Source organism: Neoarius graeffei, chromosome 15 (genome assembly GCF_027579695.1).
Source record: "Neoarius graeffei isolate fNeoGra1 chromosome 15, fNeoGra1.pri, whole genome shotgun sequence".
Lineage (NCBI taxonomy): Eukaryota > Metazoa > Chordata > Actinopteri > Siluriformes > Ariidae > Neoarius > Neoarius graeffei.
This window is the reverse complement of record NC_083583.1, coordinates 51,833,808-51,857,205: the sequence shown is the minus strand read 5'-3', so window position 1 is coordinate 51,857,205 and position 23,398 is coordinate 51,833,808. Positions and strand designations below refer to the sequence as shown.

At 42.1% G+C, this 23,398-nt stretch overlaps 1 protein-coding gene across 9 annotated transcripts in view; it reads left to right on the top strand.

The window, feature by feature from the left end:
- adgrl2a (adhesion G protein-coupled receptor L2a) overlaps positions 1–23,398 on the top strand; it is a 244,320-nt gene that overhangs the window by 168,624 nt on the left and 52,298 nt on the right. For 7 of the 9 annotated variants that reach the window (XM_060941575.1, XM_060941583.1, XM_060941577.1 and 4 more), the window contains exons 5-9: positions 814–1,614; positions 20,588–20,887; positions 21,133–21,236; positions 21,769–21,954; positions 22,623–22,661. In XM_060941575.1, the coding sequence (XP_060797558.1) occupies positions 814–1,614; positions 20,588–20,887; positions 21,133–21,236; positions 21,769–21,954; positions 22,623–22,661 (1,430 nt within the window). The remainder of the gene's footprint in view (positions 1–813; positions 1,615–20,587; positions 20,888–21,132; positions 21,237–21,768; positions 21,955–22,622; positions 22,662–23,398) is intronic. The other 2 variants (XM_060941582.1, XM_060941576.1) reach the window with 2 other exon arrangements.

Here is a 23,398-nt window from a genome sequence, read left to right as displayed (position 1 = left end):
CTCCCTTTCAGTATATCCATCTCTCTCTTTATCTGTCTATCTCTTTCTGTCTACAATAGCCTCCCTGTCATTATATCCATCCATCTCTCTCTCTCTCTCTCTCTCAACCCTGTCACTTGCTGCTGTCTTCACATTTGATTATTGTGTCTGTGTTCAGGAAAGGAAAAAATTGCAACACCTCAAAATAGTAATGCTGCTTTAAATCTTAATGGTTGTGACATTTGCACCATTTAGTCATAAAGAAAGTAACTCTTAGGTATACCATAAAGGCCACATAAATGCCAAATGTCTCAGTGTACACATTTGCAGACGTGTTGTATGGTGCTGTTGAACTTCTCCCTGTCTTATTTTTTATTTTATTATTTATTTTATTTTTTACCGAGTGTCTTTTAGTTTCCTTGGTTTATTTACAGGACAGGTTGGTTGCTTTCTTTTCTTTTCCTTTCTTTTCTTTGACTTTCAGTTGCTGTTTAATATCCCTCATTCCCCTTCGGTGTACAGTACCGTATGTCCAGAGCAGCAGGGAGCCTTTGGTTTCAGACACATAATACGACTTTTATTTTCTGTTTTGGCTTCAATTACTTTCAGATCCAGATTCTTCACACTAAAATAAACTCCCTCTTATTTCATTTAAATGCTGAATAGCTGTAGCTTCTTAGCCACTCCAGTGTGTGTTTTTGTCCCTGTCCTCTCAGACCACCCAATTATCAACCTGATGTAGTGCCAGACTGGCAACTTGGCTTTCTAATTGCATACCTGGTCTGCATTTGCTTATACTTGACTGTTCTCTGTTCTGCTCTTCTCTGCCACTAGTTTTTGTTTGTCCTGGAACTCTGAAAGCTGTCGGAGATCCTTCTTTTCGGTACGAGGCGGAGCAACAAGCCGGTTCCTGGTGCAAAGACCCTCTTCAAGCAGGCGACAAAGTTTATTTCATGCCCTGGACGCCGTACCGCACTGACACGCTAATCGAGTACTCGTCGCTTGAAGATTTTCAGAACTCCAGACAAACCCTAACATACAAACTTCCCCACCGAGTGGATGGCACCGGATTCGTGGTGTACGACGGCGCTGTGTTCTTTAACAAGGAGAGAACACGCAACATTGTGAAGTTTGACTTGCGCACGCGCATCAAGAGCGGCGAGGCCATCATCAACAATGCCAACTACCACGACACGTCGCCATACAAATGGGGCGGCAAGACAGACATCGACCTGGCCGTGGACGAGAATGGCCTGTGGGTGATCTATGCCACCGAGCAGAACAACGGCATGATGGTGCTGAGCCAGCTGAACCCATACACACTGCGCTTCGAAGCGACATGGGAAACGGCATATGACAAGCGCTCGGCCTCGAACGCCTTTATGATCTGCGGTGTGCTCTACGTGGTCCGGTCCACGTACGAGGACAACGAGAGTGAAGTGAGCAAAGGCATCATTGACTACATGTACAACACCAAGCAGGGCCGTGGTGAGTACATGGACATTCACTTCCCCAACCAGTACCAGTACATCGCCGCTGTGGAGTACAACCCCAGGGACAACCAGCTCTACGTGTGGAATAACTTTTACGTCCTGCGCTACAACTTGGTCTTCGGACCACCCGATCCAGCTCACGGTAAGTCAGATCAGATTTCGATTCAAAGCCACAAATACAGCGTGAGGAAATATCACAAGGGTGGCATGCTGATGCCCCACAGCTGCACGGTTCCAGGTTCTCCTGCTGTTCGTATGGGTTTCCTCCCAAAACATGCCAAGAGTTTGATTGGCGACTCTAAATTACACTGAGGTGTGTATTTGTGGGTGTCCTGCTCTGCTCTGGACTCGCATCCCATCACCAGTTTTTTCCATCCTGGCTCACTCCTGAGATTCACCAGGAATGAATAAACGACTCAAATATCTCACTTCCATACCTCTGTTAGTGTAGTATAACGTACACGACATAAACATCATAGAACAGGATCAGTATACCAAACAAGACCCATACACACAGGTAAGCACTTCCTGCCGATGATGGACATGTGCAGTGGTGCTTGAAAGTTTGTGAACCCTTTAGACTTTTCTATATTTAGATAAAAGTCGATAAAGAGAACCCAGTTAAACAAATGAGACAAAAATATTCTACTCAGTCATTTATTTATTTATTGAGGAAAATGATCCAATATTACATATTTGTGAGTGGTAAAAGTAAAAAGTATGTGAACCTTTGCTTTCAGTATCTGGTGTGACCGCCTTGTGCAGCAATAACTGCAACTAAATGTTTGCGATAACTGTTGATCAGTCCTGCACACCGGCTTGGGGGAATTTTAGCCCATTCCTCCGTACAGAACAGCTTCAACTCTGGGATGTTGGTGGGTTTCCTCACATGAACTGCTCGCTTCAGGTCCTTCCACAACATTTCGATTGGATTAAGGTCAGGACTTTGACTTGGCCATTCCAAAACATTAACTTTATTCTTCTTTAACCATTCTTTGGTAGAACGACTTGTGTGCTTCTCTTGAGATTCAGTTCATGGACAGATGTCCTGACATTTTCCTTTAGAATTCGCTGGTATAATTCAGAATTCATTGATGGAACTATGATGGCAAGCCGTCCTGGCCCAGATGCAGCAAAACAGGCCCAAACCATGATACTACCACCACCATGTTTCACAGATTGGATAAGGTTCTTATACTGGAATGCAGTGTTTTCCTTTCTCCAAACATAACGCTTCTCATTTAAACCAAAAAGTTCTATTTTGGTCTCATCCGTCCACAAAACATTTTTCCAATAGCCTTCTGGCTTGTCCACATGATCTCTAGCAAACTGCAGACGAGCAGCAATGTTCTTTTTGGAGAGCAGTGGCTTTCTCCTTGCAACCCTGCCATGCACACCATTGTTGTTCAGTGTTCTCCTGATGGTGGACTCATGAACATTAACATTAGCCAATGTGAGAGAGGCCTTCAGTTGCTTAGAAGTTACCCTGGGGTCCTTTGTGACCTCCCTGACTATTACACGCCTTGCTCTTGGAGTGATTTTGGTTGGTCGACCACTCCTGGGGAGGGTAACAATGGTCTTGAATTTCCTCCATTTGTACACAATCTGTCTGACTGTGGATTGGTGGAGTCCAAACTCTTTAGAGATGGTTCTGTAACCTTTTCCAGCCTGACGAACATTTTTTCTGAGGACCTCAGAAATCTCCTTTGTTCGTGCCATGATACACTTCCACAAACATGTGTTGTGAAGCTCAGACTTTGATAGACCCCTGTTTTTTAAATAAAATAGGGTGCCCACTCACACCTGATTGTCATCCCATTGATTGAAAACACCTGACTCTAATTTCACCTTCAAATTAACTGCTAATCCTAGAGGTTCACATACTTTTGCCACTCACAGATATGTAATATTGGATCATTTCCCTCAATAAATAAATGACCAAGTATAATATTTTTTTGTCTCATTTGTTTAACTGAGTTCTCTTTATCGACTTTTAGGACTTGTGTGAAAATCTGATGATGTTTTCGGTCTAGAAAATTCTAAAGGGTTCACAAACCTTCAAGCACCACTGTACAAACGCCAGTCAGCTGAGTGGGTTCGTATTTCTCTAGTATTCCCCGGTCTGTGTTTTGAACATCACGGGTGAATGATTTTTAATTCTAGGCCTAATCAGTGTTTGATGTGTTTCGGAAGTGTTACACAGAGAAGTGAAGCTACTGGGCTCAACAGTAAACAACATCACAGGCTCAGTTAGCATATCATAAGACATCTGTGTTGGGGGATTTTCTTCAGATGCTCCCTCCTTCCCTTATGCTCAGGCTCAAGGGAGCAATGTAACCGTCTCTTTTCCCTCCGAGAGAAAAAGATCTGCCCTCGCCGGAGCCATCGGTAGAGACATACCTGTCTGGACAGGTACACAAGCACCTTCAGAGCAACAATAGATCTCTCCCAAAGGCACAAAGTCCTGGTTGACTGTCAGCTCTTAAACAAACAGTTTGCACTTGCTGAGATGATAAGAAAGAAAGGGCTCAGTCTCAGCGGTCATGTCAGCCAGGCATGTTCTTAATCTGTCAGCCAAGAGCAGAAATGATGACTACAGTGTCAAACAGACTTTTATGATGAACATATAATGATGCTAATCGCCATAATCCAATTCACCGTCCGTGCTAAGGCCTGAGTAAGACACCAGATAGATTTTTTCGAAAACCTGCAGGTCAAGCAACTTTACACAGATTACTCCGACTCGAGGGCTTTAAAATGTATTCAGTGTCCTCAATACTGAAGACTGGCGTCTTTAACTGAGGAGCATAGTGCGCTGTGCAGCTGGAGTTTACTGTAACTAAATCGCATATGCAGCTGGGTTTTGTTCCCCATGGACGACGATCAGTATGCACGTTAGGTTAGATTTGAATAATGAAGGGAAGGATGACTACTCTGACTGGAGACGTTTTTTTTCCTCTCTTCTTCACCCATGAGCAAATTGTTTCAAGTTGCGTCTTTGCCAGCACGAGACATGCTGAAATAGAATTGCTGCATTGCAATGCGAAGGAGAAAGTTTGATATTTATATTTATAGATGTCCTGTTCTGCACTTGAGGAAAGATTGAAGTGATGCCACACTTATTATTATTATTATTATTATTATTATTATTAACCCTGCCGACAGTAGTCGGAGGGGTTATTATTTTCACCTGCGTCAGTCTGTGTGTGTGTGTATCTGTCTGTCTGTCTGTCTGTCTGTCTGTGTGTCTGCAAGATATCTCAAGAACCAATGGATCGATTTGGACCAAATTTTGTACATGTGTTGCCAATCACCCAGGAAGGAAACCATTAAATTTTGGAGGTCAAAGGTCAAGGTCATGGCAGAACTTCGAAATTTTCGCCCAATGTATTTTAATAGGGAAAAGGCGGGGTTTGCACTCGTTAGAGTGTCCCTGTCTAGTTGTTATTATTATTATTATGACTTGAGGTAATAATTGTAAAGAGAAAATGTTTCTGGAGTTGATATCTTTTTTTTTAATGAACGAAAGATTATTGAGGAGAGAGAATGAGAGTGAGAGAATCATGCAGCAAAGAAAGGAAAAAAAGGTGCAGACGTAAGCGGTCTTTGCATATTTGATGCTTGTGTGACTGAATTGATGCCAAAAGATGGCAAACTCATTTGAATATAAGCTCTGGCGTAGATATTCAGTGAGTTTTTAATTCATTGTTACCCAGTGGATAAGTTGTACTAGAACAAGAAAATGAATAATAATCCTTATTAACTTTAGCAAAATCAAAGGGTGTGTTTTTTTTTTCTTCTTGTATTTAGCTATGTTTAAACTTACTGTGCTTCACGGTGATCAACAGACGTGGAACGATTCACCCAATTAGATTCAAATCCCGATATTGGGTGTAAAATTTGATTTTCCTGTGATATTTTTAGGTAAAAAAATTAAATGAAGAAAATTATAATACCAAAAAAAATTGCAACTTTATCAACTTAAATATTGTTTGTTAAATAAAAAAAACCTTTTGTTTCATTTTCTTAATAACCAACAATAATTATTTACAAACATTTGCAAAGGTTTGAGTAACTATTACAGCCTGTTAACTGATATATTCTTATCTCATCTCATAGGCCTTTTCGTAATAAACTTTTATCAACAACTACCTCCATTTTCTCAGCATTAGAGCTGTGTTACTTCCACCTACAGCGACGTCACGTTCCTTCCCTCTATTGTATGTTATTGGGCCCTTTGCTGTCTGGACAAGGCAATGACAGCCAGGCAAAACGAAGAGCGCTAACTTCCGCAGCCTGATGATAATCATGATTCGTTTTTGATTTCATCGATACAAATCTTCAGAAATTTTTATCGTCACACGATATATCATCCCGTGCTTACTGAATACAAAATAAATTTTACTCTATTCAAGATATTTTCACTTGCTGAGATGTCATTTTTTTTTTACAGTGTAAATAAGCATAACCGAAAAGGTAAGGTCCAGCACAACTTTTGATAGCTACTTGAAAGTTTGTGAACCTTTTAGAATTTTCTATAAGTCGTTCTACCAAAGAATGGTTAAAGAAGAATAAAGTCAATGTTTTGGAACGGCCAAGTCAAAGTCCTGACCTTAATCCAATCGAAATGTTGTGGAAGGACCTGAAGCGAGCAGTTCATGTGAGGAAACCCATCAACATCCCAGAGTTGAAGCTGTTCTGTACGGAGGAACGGGCTAAAATTCCTCCAAGCCGGTGTGCAGGACTGATCAACAGTTACCGGAAACGTTTAGTTGCAGTTATTGCTGCACAAGGGGGTCACACCAGATACTGAAAGCAAAGGTTCACATCCTTTTGCCACTCACAGATATGTAATATTGGATCATTTTCCTCGATAAATAAATGACCGAGTAGAATATTTTTGTTTAACTGGGTTCTCTTTATCTACTTTTAGGACGCGTGTGAAAATCTGATGATGTTTTAGGTCATATTTATGCAGAAAGGGTTCACAAACTTTCAAGCACCACTGTATATCACAGTTAATCAGATTTAAGGAATAGCCAAACCCAAATAATGTCTCATCTCTAGCCGCTTTATCCTGTTCTACAGGGTCGCAGGCAAGCTGGAGCCTATCCCAGCTGACTACGGGCGAAAGGCGGGGTACACCCTGGACAAGTCGCCAGGTCATCACAGGGCTGACACATAGACACAGACAACCATTCACACTCACATTCACACCTACGCTCAATTTAGAGTCACCAGTTAACTCTAACTGCATGTCTTTGGACTGTGGGGGAAACCGGAGCACCCGGAGGAAACCCACACGGACACGGGGAGAACATGCAAACTCCACACAGAAAGCCCCTCGCCGGCCACGGGGCTCGAACCCGGACCTTCTTGCTGTGAGGCGACAGCGCTAACCACTACACCACCGTGCTGCCCCACAAATAACGTGTTACATGAAATGTTGGCGAGTGTTTTTTGTGTGTGTGTGTTATATGATTGTTGTATACATTGTTATGGATCGTCAGCGGTTACCCTGATACGCCAGCATTTCTGTAAATCACTAAGGTGGAAGTAATATTTGAATAAATACTTGAAACGAACCAGGCAAGAGTTTATTTTTATTGTTTGGTTCTCCTGGCTCACACTGGGCTCCTAAGCATGTGGGTGGCAGTCGCTCCAGTCACTGATTCACCTCAGCGTGACCAGCAGTAAGCAGCTCTTCCTCTCTCCCTCCCACATGCCTGGAGACAAAGAGGCTGGGGAGATTTCTGTCTGAGACTCACATGGCATTGATTTAAATCAGCACACACTCCAGTCCTATCAAACCAGCGTCTAATGAATCCGCTGGTGCGTCTCCGAGTACACACAGTATCGCTTTGGTTATAGTTATTGTTCTTTGCAGCACAAGCAACAGGAGTCCAACAATGCTCATTTCCTTTCTACAAGCCAAGTCTGTCCATTCATTTATTCTACAGTCAGTGCTGTTGAAGTAAGAAATTGTCTATTTTATGGTACATTTGTGCACAAGCGATCTTCAAACTATTTGATTCCAGCCTGCCGCGAGTTTTATAGGCTTACTAACGAGTGTTTATTTATCACAGCCTCTGCAATTAGCTCATAAACCTTGATAATCACCTAATTGAGATGATAACCCAAGTTTCTGTTCGTGTTTTCACCTGATATACTGCTGCATGCTGTTGGTTGCACCTCAAGCATCAGAAAGAGGAGTTGATCCTAAAATTATTGCTTCGCTATGTTTGGGTAAACATCTAAATAAGATGGACGGGGGGAAAAAAAAACAAAACAGTTACTGTTAGCTCGGTGACTATGCCGTGTCATGTGATTTATGAGGTAGTTAAATCATTAACTGTTCTCCTAGAGCTAAAACGAGCTCTGAATGTATGATCAAACTTTTAGTTTGATATATTACCCTTTGCTAATTGATGTGCCGGAGTCGAGCTGCAATTTCACGGATGGCTAGGTTTCTGTAGTACATGGCTAGAATCAGTGTTTCATGAATGATTATTATTATGATACGAGTCCTGGAGTGTTAACGTCCGTGTTAGTCTCCATACGGACATCTGGTTGGCGTCCAATTTGACTCGGCGTCTCTAATTTTGCACGGAGTCGATTTTGAAGTTCCCTGTCACTTATTTGTCAGTCGAACATCCCACCTCAATGTCGTTTCTTACAAATAAGGGGTTTGTTGTAACTGGGGTTAGGTAGCTCATCACTGACCAGTCCGAAAGTTTCTTCATGCATTTCTTAACAAGGATGGATATTTAATTAATTTAAATCTGGCCTTTTGCGGGTATGTCAGATTCATTTCTTTGTTTAAGGTCACCAACTTCCAAATGAGATGTACTTGACTTGGGTTATAATAAAAACTTGGTCAATCAGGCATGACCAGTGCTCTAGTTATGACCAAGTAGTAGTACACTGGGGAGCCATTTACCACACACACACACAAAACCTCTGTTCAACCTTGAAAAAGAGTGATCAATGCCCTTCCTTTTTTTTCTTCATTTTCTCTCTAATTTATTCTTGGCAAATTCCCACCCACCAGCCAGCTCTCGCTTCTCAGACACCGCTACCAACAGGGTTTAGACCATCTCATGCTTCCTCTGAGACATGCGAAGCTCGCCAATGGAACCTTTTCAAACTGCTGTGTCACAGGGCAGCATAACCCACTCGGAGGAAAGTGCTATCAACCCTCTTCTGCATACCGGTACATGTGCTCACAGATGCCCACGGTTGGCTAGTGTCACCATGATTAAAGGAGAACTGAAGGCAAATGTTTTATTATCAAAATTCTGTTTATCTCGTTTTATTAAATATCGGAATGCATTTCTGATCGCCATTTTGTCGCTGCTATAGTAAGTTATGAGCGTTTGAAATACGCTCTGTAATATATCAGTCCATACGTCAAAGCAGTGGCCGTAAACGAGATTCGCCGAGACCTGTGCGAGACTTCGTTGGACGGAAGTAAAACGTACAGCGGAAATCCAAGTTGACGTAATCAAGCCGGAAGTTTTGTTTGTTTTGATAGCGATCAGGAAAGTTTGGAAAAAGTAGGCAGTAATCGTCATTTCAACTCGTTTTTGCGCAATATTTCGTTTGGAAAGCAGTTTTCAAAATGGCGGCACTGACACCTGGCTGACACTTGACATTTCGAAGTCTCGCACAAGTCTCGTGAAGATCGCGCAGATGAGCGACGCCTGCCGTGGACCAAACGAACTAATGCTGTGTTCACACTTGTACCGGTACGAAAGTGGTATAACTGTATCGATACAAAGTATACCGGTACAGTTTAGTGCATCTGTCCACACTAGCGAGAAATGTTTGCGGTTTTCTTTCACGGTAGTTGAAATGCGCGTGCGCGAAATGTTTCCGTGGTTACCGAGTAACTTCCTTCCGAGAATATGGCGGATGAAACGACGTGTGTGTGCTTTTTGTTGTCAATGTACAGTCTGTATTTCTGGTGGTCATTTATTCAGTCGAATCGTATAAAACGCGCGAGGCAGTTGAGAAAGAAACAAAGAAAACGAATCTCCGTTCTTCACTATTTTATTCAGCGAAGACATCGATTGAGGTGTGTGACTTTGCGCATGCGCATTATATTTGTATCGATACAGAGCCGCTTCATCTGTCCACACTACAGCGAAGCGCTACAGTACCGATACTGTACCGGTACGAAACCCATACATTTGTGGGTTTCGTACCGATACAGTTATACCGCTACAGTACCGGTATAGTTGCTAGTTCTTGGATAAATTTCATTTATTTGTCCTTTGGAAATCAGAATTTCTCTTTTAAATTTCATTCTGCACTGAAAGCTGTTCATATTGTTTGTTTGAATATAGTGAAATAAAATTTAAGTGATTTCCCTAACATCAAGAATAATCGTGATTAATAATCGTGATTACAATTTTGATCAAGATAATCGTGATTATCATTTTTTCCATAATCGTGCAGCCCTAAGTACCGGTACAGTTGCTAGTGTGGACAGGTGTTGCGGTACGAAAGTAGTTTCGTATCGGTACAAAATCCCTAGTGTGGACAGGGTATAAATTCAACACGGCTAAAAACCGAACAGGCCGATAAGTAAAACATTTAATCGCAGTTAGTCGCCAATACGAGTCACGATATACGGTAAGGTTACTGAAACCGAAAACGTAATCGAATAACACGTTAATTAAGAAATAAAGCAGGTTTAAAAATGACTTCAGTTCTCCTTGAACAGGGAGAAAGAGAGGATGCCATCCCTCACACCCAGAGGCCAGTTTTGCTCCCTTGGCCATGGATGGCTCTGGCGTCGTCCGTGGGATAAGGTGATCGCTTTTCTGCTGTGCCACTCGGGAGGTTTTATGGATTCATGCGATGCCGCATCACATGGAATTCGGCTTTGTAACCATCCATTCAGAGAATATTGATACAAAATTGGCAGGAGGCTCAGAACTAATCATTTCTTGCATGTCTTGGACTGTTTTTGCTTCACTTGTGCAGGATGAGCGAGATATAGCCTGAGGGTTTGGGAGAATCTGCTGACACTTAACAACGTGAGCGAGTGAGTGGATGGCACGTGCACAGCGTATTCAGAGGAAACACAGTGTTCTTGAGCTACAGAGGGCACACACACACACACACACACATACACGAGGCTTAGTCAACTGCAGATTTTACACTCTACAAAGGAAAGCCACTGAGCGAGACACTGCGTTAGATCTGATTAGTGATCTTTTCTGGCATATCAGAAAACTTACTGCCACAGCGCTCTGAGGATCTGAGTAACTCTGTTACACTAAGGGCGGAGCTAATTTGAGCGCTGTAAAAATGTGCCCGAAATGAAACTAATTAGATTCAACGCACGGTAATATTGTGTATCGTGTGTTGTTGTTTTTTTTTTTGTGTGTAGTGCCTTTGAAATTGCTTGTTTATTATAGTTCTTGGAGCACTATTAAACAGCTATGAACTTAGCTCCTTTAATTATTGCTGAAGGATTATACACATCCTGCTGTGATTGTTAAGTAGTTTTTCAGAGGATGAACTTTAATTTTTGACACCCCGATCCACCGTCTTCGTAAACGCCTGTAATTGAGCTGTGCGGGGTGGTTTTTTTTTTTTTGTGTGTTGTTGTTGTTTTTTGTTTTTTGTTTTTTTTGACTCCCTGTTTCCTGTTGCAGTCTCCATTAGTGGCTGATTACCACCTGGGAGCAATGTTTCAGTCGTGATGAAGATCAGTGCTTAACACGCGAGCTCGTTGCAGTGTAGCCGAGGCACTAATCAGAGCAGGCGTCTTCGGCTTCAGCTCGGAGCTTGATAATCTACTCAGCAGCAGCACGCTGAAGGACCCTGTGCTGCTCCCGTAGATTCGTACATCTTCTTCACAAATTAGTCCAGGCATTGATCTCGCCGCACACCTCCTTCAGCCGCACAGCCGTTAGCTACAGTTACTCAACACAACGAGGCGCAGCTAACAGGCTGCGCATTACTCATGCGAGCCACCAGGCTCTGCACATCTGAGCGTGGCCATTAAGCGTAATATAGAATATACACCGGCTGTCACTTTTCATTTTTCACCACACCGTCCCCGCGCACGGACACCGAGAGCGCCAGCAGTTCAGCTCACAGACTCATCCCTCTCCCTTTCTATGCTGACAACACATGACAACATCCCCCTTTTCATGCCATACATTATTGCCTTTTATATTCCCAATGAATCTCTTATGCCCAGCGGTGATTCCCGACTTATTATAAGAAGTTTAGGGGGTTTAAGGTGTACAGCGTGAGCGTCTGTCATCCGCACAGCTTATGAATATACCTGTTCTAACTCTTGACTTTTCTCCGTTAATATTTCTTTCCTGTCCTCTTCCTTGACAGCTAATTGAAGGCTCCCTTTGGGCTTGCTGTTCGACAGACATATTAATTTCTGCTTTGCTGGTCTGTTGAGCTTTAGAAAAATGGTCCTTGTTGTAGCAGAGGGCAAATTAATATCAGCGCATGCCTGGGTGCTGTGTGAATAGTGGTCGAGTGAACAATTGCTGCCATAGCGTACAACATCCAGTGACAAAAATCTCATACCGTAATGTAGCCTTGATATAATTAGTAGCGTTTTTCTGGATGGTACTGGAAAGCTCTACAAATTAATGTCGTCCCTGCTTCCACTTCCAAGCCAGCCATGCTGTACTTACCGTACCCGGGTCACGTGGTGCCTGGGTAAGAACCGTACCATACTGAATTTGGCTACCCTTCTTACCGAGGTACTACGTGAGCGGAGTTAAAAATAGCGCAGACTATCCGATTGGTCAAAGTCACACTGGCATCCTGATTAATGTCTCTGGCTTGAAGTGCACAAACACCTTCAGCACTAGGATGGTGTAGTGTTTGCTAAACTTCCTCGCGCTTTACAAAAGTCCATTTTCTGGCCATTTAACAAGACGACCATTTAAACAATTTAAGCATGTTTAAAAAAAAAAAAAGCAATTGAATATTTCATATGGGTGGCACGGTGGTGTAGTGGTTAGCGCTGTCGCCTCACAGCAAGAAGGTCCTGGGTTCGAGCCCCGTGGCCGGCGAGGGCCTTTCTGTGTGGAGTTTGCATGTTCTCCCCGTGTCCGCGTGGGTTTCCTCCGGGTGCTCCGGTTTCCCCCACAGTCCAAAGACATGCAGGTTAGGTTAACTGGTGACTCTAAATTGACCGTAGGTGTGAATGTGAGTGTGAATGGTTGTCTGTGTCTATGTGTCAGCCCTGTGATGACCTGGCGACTTGTCCAGGGTGTACCCCGCCTTTCGCCCGTAGTCGGCTGGGATAGGCTCCAGCTCGCCTGCGACCCTGTAGAACAGGATAAAGCGGCTAGAGATAATGAGATGAGATGAGATGAGATCTGGAACATGTAAGGAATGATGTTGTAAACAAAAAAAGTGTTAAAAAACAAAGTTCAAAGTAGCCAGCGTTTATCTTGATGACGCTTTGCACACTACTGACATTATCTTAACCAGCTTCATGAGGTCATCACCTGGAATCATCATCTTCTTCTTCCTTGTCCAGCACTGTTGCCAGGTCGAGGTCCATGTGGACCCTGTTGATCCACATGTCATATCAATTGGAGCATAGTTTTATGCCAGGTGCCCTTCCTGTCGCAACTCTTTCGTTTCTGGGCTTGGAAAGCAACCATTCACACCTACTGATAATTTAGAGTAGCTAGTTAGCCTAACCTGCATGTCTTTGGACTGTGGGGGAAACCGGAGCACCCGGAGGAAACCCACGCGGACACGGGGAGAACATGCAAACTCCACACAGAAAGGCCCTCGTCGGCCACGGGGCTCGAACCCGGACCTTCTTGCTGTGAGGCGACAGCGCTAACCACTACACCACTGTGCCGCCCCAGGTAGCCACCTGGAATGCTTTTCAATTAACAGGTGCCTCGTTGGGGCGGCACGGTGGTGTAGTGGTTAGCGCTGTCGCCTCACAGCAAGAAGGTCCTGGGTTCGAGCCCCGGGGCCGGCGAGGGCCTTTCTGTGCGGAGTTTGCATGTTCTCCCCGTGTCCACGTGGGTTTCCTCCGGGTGCTCCGGTTTCCCCCACAGTCCAAAGACATGCAGGTTAGGTTAACTGGTGACTCTAATTTGACCGTAGGTGTGAATGTTTGAGATCAAACAGTAAATAATAAAAATACAGTAAATAGCCCTATTCCACAACTGTAGTAATCCATATTATGTCAAGAACCGCTCAAGTAAGTAAAGAGAAACGACATCCATTATTACTTTAAGACATGAAGCGTCTTTTAATTAATAGAAATAAAGAAAAAAACATTGAATTCGAAGGTGTGTCCAAACTTCTGACTGGTACTGTGATTCAAGGAACGACTGCTTGCGGTTTTAAACTGGTCATCTGGTACTCGCACTCAAGATCCTCTGAATTTTTTTCTTTACTAAAGATTAAAATATTGACACGGCTCTGTTTAGGTGCATGGGTAGCCACTGAGTGAGTTTCCTTTTCTTTCAGTGAAAACACAGCAGAGACACACGGCATGCACTTTAACATGAAATGAAATATGTTTTGTTTGCTTTGTTTGTTTTCATTTCAAAATCATTTCTTTGAATTTTGAGTATTTCACTACAGGTGGCTAACAAACCCAACACAACCGGATAACACTTCAGAGAAACTCCTCTAGCTGTGACGAGTCGAGTTATGTGATGGAAAAATGACATAGACACTCACGTGTGCGCGCACACACATACATACACACACACACACACAAACACACACATTCAGCTTGGATATGGACTGTTCCAAGTTTGTGCAATTTGTATGGATAAATAATAGCTTTGTATCCTGTATTATTTCCAGAATCCTAAACCTATTCAGTGTAATAGGCAGGCGGCACAGTGATATCTATGAGGTGCAAATGCATGGCATGTATGAAGCGTACAGTGTTACCCAGTAGACTAATTTTATTAACACTTAGGACCAATTTATGTCTGTTTGAAAATCCCTTGTTAAAAATGAATTAAACAGATTATTGTCAAGGGAAGAGTAACCATGCTCCAGATTCACAAACTGTCCATTAAAAAAGAGAGATGAGAGAGAGAGAGAGATGTATGAGAGAGAGATATGAGAGATAAGAGAGAGAGACATATGAAAGAGAGAGACATGTGAGAGATGAGAGAGATATGAGAGAGAAAAAGAAAGATATGAGCGAGAGAGAGATATGAGCGAGAGAGAGATGAGAGAGAGTGAAAGAGAGATGAGAGGGAGAGAGAGACATATGAGAGATGAGAGAGATATGAGCAAGAGAGATATGAGAGTGAAAGAGAGAGATATGAGAGAGAGATGAGAGTGAGTGAAAGAGAGATGAGAGTGAGAGAGAGATATGAGAGTGAGAGAGATATGAGTGAGAGAGAGTGAAAGAGAGAGATATGAGAGATATGAGAGTGAAAGAGATGAGAAAGATATGAGAGAGAGTGAAAGAGAGAGATATGAGAGTGAAAGAGAGAGATGAGAAAGATATGAGAGAGAGTGAAAGAGAGATATGAGAGTGAGAGAGATGTGAGCGAGAGAGAGAAAGAGATATGAGAGAGATATGAGAGTGAGTGAAAGAGAGAGATGAGAAAGATATGAGAGAGAGTGAAAGAGAGAGATATGAGAGTGAGAGAGATGTGAGCGAGAGAGAGAAAGAGATATGAGAGAGATATGAGAGTGAGTGAAAGAGAGAGATGAGAGAGTGAAAGAGAGATGAGAGGGAGAGAGACATGAGAGAGATATGAGCAAGAGAGAGATGAGGGAGAGAGATATGAGAGAGTGAAAGAGATATGAGAGTGAAAGAGAGATATGAGAGTGAAGGAGAGATATGAGAGTGAGAGATGAGAGAGTGAAAGAGAGATATGAGAGTGAGAGAGAAAGAGAGATATGAGAGTGAGTGAATGACAGATATGAGAGAGAGATGAGAGAGAAGGAGAGAGATGAGAGAAATGAGAGTGAGAGAGAAAGAGAGAGATGAGAGAGATATGAGAGAGAGAGAGAGATATGAGAGAAAGAGAGAGAGTGAAAGAGATGTGAGAGAGAGAGATGAGAGTGAGTGAAAGAGAGATATGAGGGTGAGAGAGAGATATGAGAATGAGAGAGAGAGAGATGAGAGAGAAATGAGAGAGGTTCCTGAATTTTGCCCAGATTAATCCAGGAAGACAAAAAAAAAGTCATTCTCTGTCAACAACTTCTTATTTCCGAACCTTGGTTCAATATTAAAGTTTTTTGACAACTAGCAAGCCATCAGGGAAATGTACAAATAACTGTTGTATACTAGAAAACAAACTGTTTTGCCACTCCAAATTATAGAGCAGCTGCACAATGCTGGAAGTTCTTTTGCAGCTCTCAGGTAGTTTCAGTGTCTGCAAACAGCATTACAGAATTCTAGCCTTTAAACAATATGGAGGTGAATATAAAGCACTGTCATTTCCCCGTCGCTCACTCAGCATGGCAGATTAGCCCTGACACACACATGTGAATTCGAAAGGTTGTTATTTCCTTTCCACAGCAGCCTCGATTGCTAGGCGACAGTACCAGCTCGATCAGCAGCAGGGGCACTGCGAAGACATCCGCCCCGCTGTACGCGTTCGAATTATAATCATATAGTCGTTTTCTTATACAGAATCCAAGAATCACAGACGTGACAAGGTGATGTTGACCCTACTGTATTTTGGCTTGGAGCAAAATGAGCTCAAGTATCAGTGAGGAGCCGTTACAGAGTTTGGATGGAAAAATAGCAGGCCTGAGCGTAATCCTAACTGTAAGCAAACGTGGACTTGCTACGTGTAGCAGGAACATCATCGGTGTGCGAGAGCTGTAAAAAAGATTTATACTTAACAGCCATGCTGTTTTCTCTTCTCCTTTCAAATGTTTTGGTGATATTTACAGTGCAGTGTTTATAGGATTCAGTAAAACGTGTGAATTAAAGCGTTTCGATTATACGGCTGGAACTTCAATTTATGAGACGAGCTTCACAAGATGTTTTTATCGGATATGAGAATAAGAATGAAGGTTTCAGGAAGTAGATACGATGGGTAATGTTTTTTCTGCATTTTTAATCCTTTCTGTTGTGCGGTAGGTAGGTCACTCCCTAATGGCCTGATATCAAGTTGACTTATTGTTTCACAAACATTTCCACAATGTTAAATAAACATCAGTGGGCTTCAGAGGAGGTGATGCTGTTTTTCCAAGCTGGCTGATTTGAATTCAACTAAAATTCCTTTCCAAAAAAAGTGTTGGCATGTATTACAGTGGGTTTGGGTATCACTTACACCCATTAATGTATCCGTGACGATTCAAAACAAGGGAACTACAGCGGCGGCTACAACTATCGACAGTCCGTAATTATCGACACCTTTTCAGATTTACCAATAAAAAACGATTTGATAAAGGTGAGTTTCAGTTACAAGAGTTATTATTGGTTAATTAATCAACCGGAAGACCCGCCTCCTTCCTTGCCCTTTGATCTTTTCGTCTGATGACACAGCTCGTTACCCGAAATGGAATTTTTTTTTAACACAATCAGCATTTTGAGGAAAACCCAGACGTGATCATCGCAGGTAAGCATGGTGGAAAGATCACGGACATGTTTTTACTCATCAATTCACCGATATTTCATGATCTCCTTGTCGAAACCTACTTTGTTTCTTACTCTTTCATTTGACAGTCGCCATTTTGTCTCTAAACGCGCGTTTGAGAGTCACGTGAGGTGTCGATAATAGTGATCACTTTCACCGGTGTCCACCATTATCGACACCCTGTGGAGTTAAGGGACATTTATAACTGTTACAGATCGATCTTTGTGTAACGTTGTTGAAGTAGATGAAGTACTTTTTAAAAAAAATAAAAGTGCTGTGATTTATAATAATTTTTTCCTGATTCATAACAGAATGGAATGTTTATAGAGTATTTAGAATCTGATTGCAATAAATAGAATTAGATCAGAATTAAATTCCTAGTATATAAAAAATTACATGCTTGAAATATTCAAATTTTTCTATTCCATTCAGAATTTTTTTTTTGCAGTTTGTTGTAAATATCTACCACATATTACAATATCAGTCGATATTTTATATTTTGGGTCGAGGAATGACATGCGACCTTTGACCTGGATTTTCATGCGGTTACAATGTCAATCGCCTGTTGACATTTATTAGTAAACAACAAAACTAGAAATTAATACAAACAACAACGAAATGTGATCGAGGAAAATATTTAGAAAGCGGGTAGAAAGTGGAACAAAAAGATTTTCTGACAGGTTAAACATTATCAGTTCATTTGTTTAGAAACATTAGAATTACTTCGTCATTTCCGTAAGCACCGACATCCATATATTTACATAAACTATATTTTGTACTAAATACAAGTCTATATAAAACAAATTTTAAATAAAAACAAATGTTTTGTTAACTTAATACCACATACCGATTATTTTTTTATAAATAAAAATCTGGGTGTTGATAATTGTGGAACAGTGTCGATAATTGCGGACAAAGGTGTCGATAATTGTGGAACGGTGTCACATGATCTGTAACGCTAAGTAATCGGGAATCAACTCGTTTGTTTTTTTTTCCCAGTGGAAGTTTGAGTAATTATTCATGCGCAATTTACGCATTGAAAGTCTTTTCTACTTTTGCAACGGCCAAAAGATCGTTACGGTGTCGATAATTGTAGCCGCCGCTCGAGTGACTTACCCCAAGTGGAGATTCTGACAGCATGTGTTTTCATTTTCTGACACACTTGATTTGATTTAAGACGTGAGGCTATCTAAGCTGATGGCTACATGTGTTTACAGTTTAGTACCATTTGCCTTAAAGTGCATATTCTGGACCAAATTCATTTTTTATATGAAAGTATGTCCCTTTACACACTCATCCAGAAGGGTAATTTTGCACAAGGCCATCTGTCTACAGCAGAAAAAAACAAAATAACAAAACGCGTCTGGAGAAATCCCAAGGGAGTCTGGAGCCAGATTCGTGACGTAACGTGCGGAAGCGCCAGCAGGCTGCGCGAGCTTTGCACGGTTTCAGTGCACAGCCTGTGTAGACCAAGTTTAGCAGCGAGCGATTTTGCATTGAAATATGGAATTGTCGCCTGAGCGCGATGTTACTTCACCTTTGGATGAAGAATGTAATGTTGCTACACCCTCCTACGATACATCCGTTAACCATTTTAATAATTAAGTGATAACGTTGAAGAAATTTGCAGAAAAACACCAGGTCGTTTTCTCATAAACAAACCAGCGCTGACGTAGGATTCAGAGGGAGGCGTCCCGCACGCGACGTCACGAAAATCAACGTTTGCCGGGAAATCCAAATGCCAAGTTTTTTCAGAGGTGGACCAATTTGCCCCAAATGGCTTGATTTCAACTGAATTTTTCTGGTATTGGTCAAGGTAAAAAAAAATGCAGAGAATGCAGTATGTGACAGATATTTGACCAAAGTTTAATATAAAATAGGAGAATTACATTGATCTTGCTCCTGAATTTACCCGTGATATGAACTATAAATGTAACTATTTATTTTAGTACTAAAAGTAAAGTTAACATTGTCGTTTTTTTTGTGTGTGTGATTTACAATGGAGTACCATGGCAGCTGCGTTACATAGCAACAGTGGTTAATATGGCATGAAGGATTTATATATCCGTGAGCTCCTCAGTGGGAATGAAAGCATGACCCTTGAGGTTCCGTATATGCTGATATGTTAGTTAGCACATCCAAGCTGGATTTGGATCAAAACCCCAGGGGTGGCACTCAGTCCAGAATTAAACAGCGCCAAAACCCAAAGAAGCTTTCGCCTGCATAGCGTGCCTCACACATCACAAAGACGTAACGTCTTTTGTTTTGTGCATACTGGCTGATCATATTCTTGGGAAGGCGCTTGCAGTTATGCTGTATTGCAGATGTTACCGATGAGTGGTACACGGTAACAAAAAGAATGGAAGTCGTCTTTGTTTTGAGAGTTATTTCACTGTGTGTGTGTGTGTGTACAAGAATTTCTTTTCAATATGCGTTTCATGTACTCAGGGCTTAATGTAAGCTGTGAGTCAGACAGAAATATTTAATTGCCAGGAGAATATGCAGCACTGTGTTATTTCCCCCAGCACGACAAGCAGAGAACGTTCACATGTCGAGTGTCAGGAAGAAACAAATGGATTAGGAGTAATGAACATCTGAGTATGGCAGGCAGCGTGTCAAAAAACCTGATCAAGGGAAGCGTCAGGCTTTCCAGGGTGGAGTGTCTGGAGTGGTTTTCTGCAGTGTGAATCGAACCAGAGCTCTCTACCTGGTCAGTTGAGACTAATTCACAGTAGGTCATGACCAAACTTAAAGAGAAAGCTCTTTCGCATACGCGTGCACACACACACTGGACCAGAATCTCTCACACACTCTCTGGGGCTATTATCAGCAGGCTAGCAGACTAAGCTGTTCCCATCCAGCTGGAGGTAGGAGATATTGGTCAGTATTTATTTAGATTTAAGCACAGTGTGATTTTAATGGGTCTGCCATTTCATTGTACACTATTTATGTACTTCAGCTTAGTTTAGTTGTTCAGGAAGTCTGCTTTATATAACTTTGAAATGCAGACAGTGATTCATGAGCATGAATTGGCAGCACCAGAGAAGACTCTGACATTTATCAAAGCCGGGATGGCGTTATTGACGTTTTTGCTTTCCTCATAGGATGCAAATTTAACAAGAAATCTTGAACTCATTTTGTGACAGCAGCCTTTATTCTCCGCTACAGCATTTAAGAAGAGTTGTAGCGAACGCATGAATGATTTGTGTGCATTTCAAAACCAATGAGTGTTTTTGTCTAGCGTGTCCTGTCTTCTAAATGGATGTTCAATATAAAAATACATGTTTCTTTGTTGAAAGCTAATTGAGCATGCTTGAAAATAGCAGACACAGGCATTGTTGTTCCATCATTAATGCTTCTGCCATGCGCCTGGAATAAAATGTAGGTCATTAAAAAAAAACAAAAAGTCTCTATATTGCTGTCAATTCAGAATCAAACATTTTCTGGCAGTGGAACTTGCATTTAAATAAAAGGTATTTAAAAAAAAAAACGGTCATCATGAACTAAATGCATCTTTCTTCCTTTCAGCCCCGCCCATCTCAGATGCCACCTCAGTGCCAGTGCCACCCCGAATGACAACCACTACAATGACAACAACAACAGCGCAGCATAGAGGTCTAACAACAACCATAAACACTACTGGGACCAGGGTCGGCAACAAGCCGCCTAAACCCCCAGTGGCTCCGTCCCGAACGACCACGCCTCCGTCCCTGGAGTCGTTCCCTTTGCCCAAGCGCTTCTGTGACAGCGTAGAGCGAAGGGACATCCTGTGGCCTCAGACACAGAGGGGCATGCTTGTCGAACGACCATGCCCCAAAGGAACCAGAGGTAAGTGTGTTTGCTTCACCATGTGCACTCCGTTTACAAGAGCCATTAAGCAGAACACTTTTGAGGACGGGGTTTCAAACTGTCGGAGTACCGTGCGTTGTAAAGAGCCGTTTTGTAATAAAACCGTAGGCACAGACAAACATGAAATAGCAGTTTACTGAATATGATGCATAATGCGATTTCACACACCAAAAAAAAAAAAAAGTGTGTACATCTTATCAAGTCCAATATTGTTTTATTTTCAGGCACCGCCTCCTACCTGTGTGTCCTCTACACCGGGGCCTGGCACCCAAAAGGCCCTGATCTAAGCAACTGCACCTCTCACTGGGTCAATCAAGTGGCTCAGAAGGTTTGTATTAGTCCAACTGCATGACACCAGACATACGAATATCCCTAATAGCCCAGAGAGTTTGCTGAGCTCACTGTCATGAATATAAAACGGTCCCCAGTGCCAAATTTTGAGCGCACGCTTCTTACTATCATTGGCTGAGAATGAGAAACGTAGCCTCGAGCTACCCAATAGGGCGCCCCGCTGCTCGATCTGATAACGCATCTTCTGAATGTGTGCTCTTATAGGGCTAATGTGCTCTGCAAGCTGAAGTTCGAATGGGCTGCCATTAGACACAATGGACTGCCCACACCTCACGCGGCAGCAAAATGAACTTTTTTTTCCAAAGGAGAAGGGGAAAAAAAACCCACCCTGTCTAATGCGCACAGGATGTGTTATCAGTTTTTAATTACTAAGCGATGGCTCGTGGGTGCTGTTAGCGAAGCATATTTCCTCACAGCGTGAAGATGTCATAATTAGGGGCGAGAGGCCTGCAGACGCAGAATGATATTTCTCAGCTCCTGCTGCGCAGCTAATTTGCACAATCTTTCAGATCCGAAGTGGGGAGAACGCGGCCAACCTGGCCAACGAGCTCGCTAAGCACACCAAAGGGCCCATCTTCCCTGGCGACATCAGCTCCACCATGAGGCTCATGGAACAGCTGGTGGACATCCTGGACGCCCAACTGCAGGAGCTGAGGCCAAGTGAAAAGGACTCTACCGGACGGAGCTTCAACAAGGTATAAGTGGCTTTATCTTTGTCGTATAAATTTACTTTCAGTTTCAGACTTACGCACATGGAGCTGATTCAGCAACTGAACGATTTAACCCTCTGTTCTTGCACTTATTACTGGAAATAAAAAAAAAAAATAAATAAAAATACATGCAATAATATATTATTTTTTACTCAAAGCTCTTAGAAACTATGATCAGAGGATTTTTTTTTTTAAACGCGTTCTCAACTCTCTTGATGTCGAGACCAATGAAAAGTGGTGCAGATTGCATTAGTGTGGGGGGTTTCATATTCACTGCATGATTTATTTTTTTTTTCTTGTTGGTTTTCAGCTTGTTTATATGAGCTATTACTGAGAGATAATTAATATAATTTTATTTCTGGTATTACCAGCGATAACTGTGACTTCAGAGGGTTAAATCCTCATTAAGCATTAGAAAGTTGCCAGCGTACTGGCGTAATAGTCGGCAGTATATTGATTCTGATTTTTTGGCCAGACACCACATTTCAAATTTGGCCTTAATGCACATAAGAGAATGAGCAATCGAAACAGCTCATTAGTGTTGCTGAGGTCCATGTGGAACAGTTACGTGTGTCTGAGGGCCAGTGTTTTCTAATGTCATTCTTTCTTCTTTCTCTCATCTGTCTTTTTGTCTTCTTTCTGATTAAAAAAAGCTTCAAAAGCGAGAAAGGACATGCAGGGCATATATGAAGGTATACTTGTGCCAATGGTACCATTTTTTCTTTCCTTTACACGCCCCTCCTCCATCTCCTCGCTCTTTCCCTGTCACTGCTCAGCGGCATGTTTCCTCCATGTAGCCTCTCATTTTCTCCATCACTTGATAAATTTTTGATCTGCCAGTGCCCTCCAAGCTCATGCCAGCTATACTGTGGCTTGGAACCATTAGCTCTTACTAATCAGTGCACTTTGTATCCTGCTATGGTACACGGCGGTACGTGTCAGCGTTTGATATGCAGCTTGGCTGTTCATTGTTTCTAAATTTGAATTGCTGCAAAATGTGTCGATTTCTTTGCTTCGTTTAGAAAAAGATAAAATTAAATCCAGCGATCCACTTCGGGTCCAGTGATATTTAGTGAGGAAATGCACTGAGCACGTAGATTAAATCAGCAGCTTGTTTTGGTTGGTTGAACTTTTTGCAAAGTGCACAATATGCATCGATGGTTTGCATCATGCAGCAGCATTCAGAAAAGATTACAGTGCAGCTCGTAACTGGACAGTGACACAGTTCTTGTTGGTTGGACTTGCTATTTCAGCACATTGCCTTTTAAAGGAAACATTAGCTGTGATATAAGCCATATGCCCAGGCTTAAAGCATATACGCAGAACCATGGCCTCACTTTTTGTTTATAAATACCTTGAGACCTCAAGAATGGCACAGGAATAGTTTTAAGCGTCAACAATAAATCTAATATAGTAATTTTTACGATTA